This window comes from Agrilus planipennis, unplaced genomic scaffold, assembly GCF_000699045.2.
Source record: "Agrilus planipennis isolate EAB-ADULT unplaced genomic scaffold, Apla_2.0 scaffold84, whole genome shotgun sequence".
Taxonomy (NCBI): domain Eukaryota; kingdom Metazoa; phylum Arthropoda; class Insecta; order Coleoptera; family Buprestidae; genus Agrilus; species Agrilus planipennis.
The window spans coordinates 1018070-1024069 of record NW_020439025.1 but is presented as its reverse complement, the minus strand read 5'-3'; the positions used below and the strand labels follow the sequence as shown (position 1 = coordinate 1024069).

General features: G+C 38.2%; 1 protein-coding gene across 4 annotated transcripts in view; it reads right to left on the bottom strand.

Annotated features, from left to right (window-relative positions):
- Window positions 1-4197, bottom strand: part of LOC108734935 — a 19070-nt gene extending 14873 nt beyond the window's left edge. For all 4 annotated transcript variants that reach the window (XR_001937483.1, XM_018466705.1, XM_018466707.1 and 1 more), the window contains exons 1-5: window positions 3905-4197; window positions 3689-3841; window positions 1907-2183; window positions 1580-1706; window positions 806-931 (exon numbers count right to left, since the gene is read on the bottom strand). Coding sequence is in view for 3 of the 4 variants with exons in the window: in XM_018466705.1 (XP_018322207.1) it covers window positions 806-931; window positions 1580-1706; window positions 1907-2183; window positions 3689-3841; window positions 3905-4075 (854 nt within the window). In the remaining variant the exon portion in view is untranslated. The remainder of the gene's footprint in view (window positions 1-805; window positions 932-1579; window positions 1707-1906; window positions 2184-3688; window positions 3842-3904) is intronic.
- Between the last annotated feature and the right edge of the window lie 1803 nt (window positions 4198-6000).

Genomic DNA, 6000 nt, shown 5'->3' with positions numbered 1-6000 from the left:
TTCTGTCGAAACTGCCAGACGCGGATCGCGATTTCGATCTTTTTGGATCTCATCAGCGCGTCACAGGCAGCTCCGACAGAACACAGACCAACCTTTACCTGCTGTCTTAACAGCGCGTTTTCGAAAATACAACAAATGGCGTGGTGAGCGCCATCTGTAGTACGATGCTACATTTGAGGATTACATATGCTCCAACAAGGTCCATTTAAAAATATGGATATCAACTTGCTGAAACTAATCCCGGCTCACCACGCCATTTGTGGTATTTTCGAAAACACGCTGTTAAGACAGCAGGTAAAAGTTGGTCTGTGTTCTGTCAGAGCTGCCTGCGACGCGCTGATGAGATCCAAAAAGATCGAAATCGCGATCCGCGTCTGGCAGTTTCGACAGAATACAGACCACTTCGAATTATTTTGTTAGGAGTCTTAGAATTGAATGAGGAACGTTCTTCCAAATTTTTATTTGTCTGGTAGCATTTTGACATACCTCCTAAACATGCTTAATTTGTTTTGGTACCATTTCGTTAAGAAAAGCAATGCAATGTCTATGCAGACTTGAATGGGAATTTATGCCATGCGTGCTATAAGTGTGTTTGTTTAAATCATTTCATGAAATACCAAAAAGAAGACATGTCGTCCGTCAGTATGATTCTATTGAACAGATTTTAACTTTTTGTGTGTTAATGTTTTCTATCTTCCACCTAATTATTGTGGAATCAATCAATAATTTGTCACCAGACTTTGTATACCTTTTTCTGTCTAAATTAAGTATTTTGTAAACTATCGAAGAAAAAAACGTTGCTTACCGAAATATGAATTTACACCGAATTTCAGCAGCTCCGCCTCCATGTATTGTTCCAGGTTCAATAGCAGCTAAAATGTACAGAAAGTCCCGAAAGGATAAAGCTGATCGACCATTCGTGTCAGCAGCTCTAAAATAATAATGAAAGTAACTGTGTATAGTAAAAAAAAACTTTTATTAAAAGTGTAGTAAAAAGCAAAAGCAAAAAAAATCAGTACCGGATTAGCCACGAAGCAAGAGTAGCAAATGCTGCAGGCCCCGCGCACCAATGTTTTCTGATCATAAAAAAGTATTTACACTAATTATTTATTAAAGAACTTAAAAACACTATTAAATTATCACTAAACTTAGGTTATGAATTATTCTATTTATTTACACTACTGTTGATATATCACTATTCACTGCGCTATTTATTTCACTTCTATCACTGTCAATTCATTTCTGGATTCACTTCTGCAACGGTCAATTTATTTCTTCTTCTCTTGGCGATCGACTATTCCTTTAAATACTCTTTTGTTTACTTTCTGGAACCTTCTGGAAACATTCCGATAGTTTATTTTTTCTTTAAATTTTTTAACTGCTTTCTCAGAACGCAGGTATTACACACACATTTACAAATACGATGCACATGAAGAAAGGCGCCCGCGGCTAGTCGGCGAATCGAGAAGCCGTTCACGCACACGTGTGCTCGATCGCACACAAACACACTCGTGCTCGCTACAATACCTAGTTCCGATTTTTGGGTAATTTATTTGAAATTTGGCACTTAATTAATTACCTGAATAAGAAAGTGATTTCATCTGCAGGCCAGCCAAGTTCGCTCATTAATTTGGTAAAAATCCTTTGGCACATGTACAAGGCAGGAAAGCAGAAGAGTATAAATAATTTGAGTAGTGTTGTTTGCACTGCAAAAGAAATTAAAAAGGATTGTTACAATTGTGGCGTAACTAGCGTTAGTGGCGCTAGGGACGGACTCTGAAGGTACTTCACCGTCCAATTCTGTGCAAAAAATACTAAAAAAGAACTAAAAAACAATTTCTACTTTCAAAAATCATCTCTTCCCTCATTTATATTTCAGACAACTCTTGAGTGGCAAACGGTTTACCTTCTTTGGTAAATGAAGCTGCTTCAACAAGCGATTCGTAAGGGGTTTGACCGGACAACGTCACCAATGTATCCGCATTTATTTCAGAAAGTATTCCCTTGTAATGGTATTCATTAGCCCTGAATGTCAGTGCTTCTCCACCATCAGGAAATGAAGTGTCATTCTTTGAGCTCTTTGCCAGTTGACAAAATTCCACTAGTTCAGGACTTAATACATTATCCGAGTACAGATACTGTAATATTTCTTTATCTCTTAGCCACCTTATTTGTCCTTGATACTAAATGAATTTTTAAAGAAACAGTATTATAGGTACACCTAAATATTACATAATTTTGTTGAAATATGGTAGGCAATGACTAATTGGTAGGTAAAGACTTTCGCGGCCAGTAGGTGAAGTGAAGGTGTTCTGATTCGGGTCTAACGGCCGTCGTCAGTTGGAATACTTATTCCTACTTCCATCCCGAGCTTTTCCAGAAGTTCTTCCATGCCCGATGCTGGATGTGGACTGATCTGTCTGAGAAGCTGTTGGTGTCCCGGAAGCGACACAGGAACGTCAAGGTAGTAAGTAACTACGGCTTCTGCTTTCTTAAATTGCCTAGTCCTTGATACTGCCTACATGTCTCTTCTCCGTAAAGGCGTCTGGCAAATTGGTAAAGTCTTTCGCGGACAGCAAGACTGTCCACATTCAGCATTGGAGATGGAAGGACCTCTGAAGAAGCTTAAAAAAAAGAAACTTTTGGGTGTTTCATTCCCACCAGTCAGTAATGCTGGTGGGCGGGCAGTCCCTCCGGACTACGCCGGAAGGTAGGGCGGAAGGCCCTCTTCAGCCTGCTTTCAGGAATCGTGGGAATGGGTGGGTGGTGGTTCGGGTGAGAAAGATGAGACGGACGAAATGAAGACAGAAGAGAATGAAAGATTATCTGTGGAATATTACTGCCTCAGCATTTGCCTAAGTGATCCAAGGAAACCACAGAAAAACTTGGACCAAGGCAGACGGACCCGGAATCGAACCGGCGTCCTCCCGAATGCTAAGCAATGGTCTAGACCTCTAGGCCATGCCGCTCGGAAGAAGCTTGCCATTCATGCTCTTATATACTAATCGTGGTGATTTCCCGCCGCCTACGAGAGATGCTGACAGATATGTGACCATCTAGCGGATGACGCCGAAGCTAGGGGTGTGTGACGTGAACTGGCGCTAGACAGACGAGTCGCCACAATAAAATCGAGCTAAGTAAAGGGTTAAAAGGTTTTTTCATTAATCTGAAACCAAACCGACGTATCGCTCTCAGTTATGGGGCATCCTCAGGATACACATATTTTGTGACTAAGAAACCTAAGCTTTAGCGCGTATCACAACTGAGTGCGAAAAGCCAGTTTGGCTTCACATTAATAAAAAACCTTTTTACCCTTACTTAGCTTGATTTTTTACATATAAACAATTGGAAACATTTGAGCGTTGGCGTTCCATTTCTTACATTCAAGTAATATCAATTTTACATAATAATGCATTGATTTGATGCAATGTTTTGATCTATCGGCATTATTTAATGTGAGATGTTATTAGAAATCAATGAGTTATTTCATTTTCGAATTTGTGTATTAGGCCGGTGATGTGATTCTGTGCGTCAAACATTGATTATAAAAAGAGTGAAACAAATAGCCAGAGTAGTGTCTCTGAGCATGAAAGAAGACAAACAGCTCTAACCAGTATTGCTGCCTCTTTACGCTTTCAACACCACCGATCCATCACCTTCTGTATTAGGTGTGGTCGTAAACCATTACCTTTGAACTGGTGGTTTTAATTTTCTTCTTTGCGTCGGATTTAAGTTTGATTTCTAGAACACAATGGTAAAATGTCGATGCCGATAAATCGGGGATAGTTACTTTTGATAGGCATGTCAGTCGTTCAGATGAGATAGTGACACTTCCTAGGAGCTAAAAAATGCCTTTGTTTTAAGTAATAATTGTGCGAATGAAATTATTTCTTAGGTTGCCTACATTTTTTAATTCGTTGTTGGACATGCTCTCCCAACTTGATGCTCCAGTGACTTTTACTGATGGTATCCAAAGTTCCTTATTGGCGGAAGTTACCATCATTGTACCGTCATCTGGACAGAAAACCACATGCGATATAACATCGCACATATCTCCGACGCTTTTGAATTCCATTTCAACAATTTCAAAGTTGTGGCAATATTTCTACTTATATTTTGGAAAACTACTAAGAAAAAATTAAATTTTTAAAAAGGAAATGGATAACTTAATGACGTTAAAATGTCATTTTTTAGATATATTCGCGGCATAGGCCACTGCCATATGAAAATAAATAAGAAATTAAACATATTACTATTATAAAAATAAGACAGACCTTCTAACAGGAAATTAATATATTTTTAACAATTTACAATTTTATATCGAGGCGACGAAAGAACAGCAGCGCAATTTAATTTTATGTCAAAAAAAAGGTTAATGGAAGAGGAAGAGAAAAATTTAATAGAAACCTTAATGTCTAATATTACATTTGTTTCTTATTCATATTGTAATGTTCGTGGGTTTAACAGAATTAACTTCCAAGATTGATTACGACGAAAACTATTTATTTACACTAATTATTATTAAAGGACTTAAAAACACTTTTAAATTATTACTAACTTAGGTGTTGAATTACTCTATTTATTTACAGTACTGTTGATATATCACTATTCACTGCGCTGTCAATTTATTTCTACTTGCTCTTGGTGATCGTCTCTTCTTTAAATACTCTTTTGCTTCCTTTCGGGAACCTTCTCGAACCGTCCGGAAAAGTTTCTTTTTCTTTGAACTGTTTACCTGCTTTCCCAGAACGCAGGTACGACACACACGTTTACAAATACGGCGCACATACCGCGGCTAGTCGGCGAATCGATAAGCCGCTTACACACACGTATGCCCAATCGCACACAAACACGCTCGTGCTCGCTACAATATAAATATATTCAAACATAATTCAAAGCTGATAAACTTGATGCTTAAGGAGAAGATGTAGAAATTTTTCAGATAAAAATTAATGTTTTGTGAAAAAAATGTCAATTTACATCAAAATGGATTTAGAGACAGACGGGTCGCCATCGACCTGTATGTTTAAATTGAATAAAAGGAAAATCAATCCTTGTCAACTTTGATTGCCTCTGACGGATAAGATATCCATGCAATCGAAAAACAAAACCCTACTCAGGGAACTTCTATTCATTTCTGTAATAATCTCAGGTGGCTCAAATCAAAGGATAATTTTGCATTGGAGCAGGGTTGGAAAAAACATTTTTTCAGTAAATTAGTGAAACAACCAGTTGGTGATGAGCCAAGCAAGACCAAAACCACGCTTGCCCCAGTCTTGGTATTGGTCTTGACCTTGTTTATTCGGTCTTGATCTTGGTCTTTCTTAAATATTTATAGTGTTGGTATTGTAAAATTAAGATTTACTACGAATTCAATAAACCTCTTTAACTTACGTGGGTCATCGCATAGCAGTCCGAAACGACATTTTGCAGGTAGACACATCGCAAAAACATGAAACAAATACCGAAGTTACTGCTTTATATATATATAAATAAATAAATAAGCCATATTCTTCAGAAATTTCTACCCAGGGCCGGACAGGCCCGGGGTGCAGGGGTGCAAATGCACCCCGGGTCAANGAAAAAAAAAAGAGAAATTAAAAAAACTTAATAATTTCTTTTGATAGTTTTCAAATTTTCTTATAAAAGGAAAACAGAAAACAAACTATAAAGATATCATTTATAAAGAAAATAAAAAAAATTTAAAACAAGAGCAAAGGCAAACGCAAATTTCCTCCTAACTTCTTAAATTTATTTAAAAACGAGTGCAGTTAAAATTTGTGCACTTTCCCTACTAAACCAGGCGATTTGGCTACATCGCACCCCGGCCAAAATCTTTAGTCCGGCTGTTTCTACCTGAAACGAGTAGAAACTCCCAGGACGCCCGACTACCGCGCTAGTAGTCAGTAACCTATGATGTGAGAACACCAAATCATGTCAACCGGGCGCATGGAGGGCCCCTCTCCTACATGTCTCCTGCTCTGGAGGAACCACATCCTC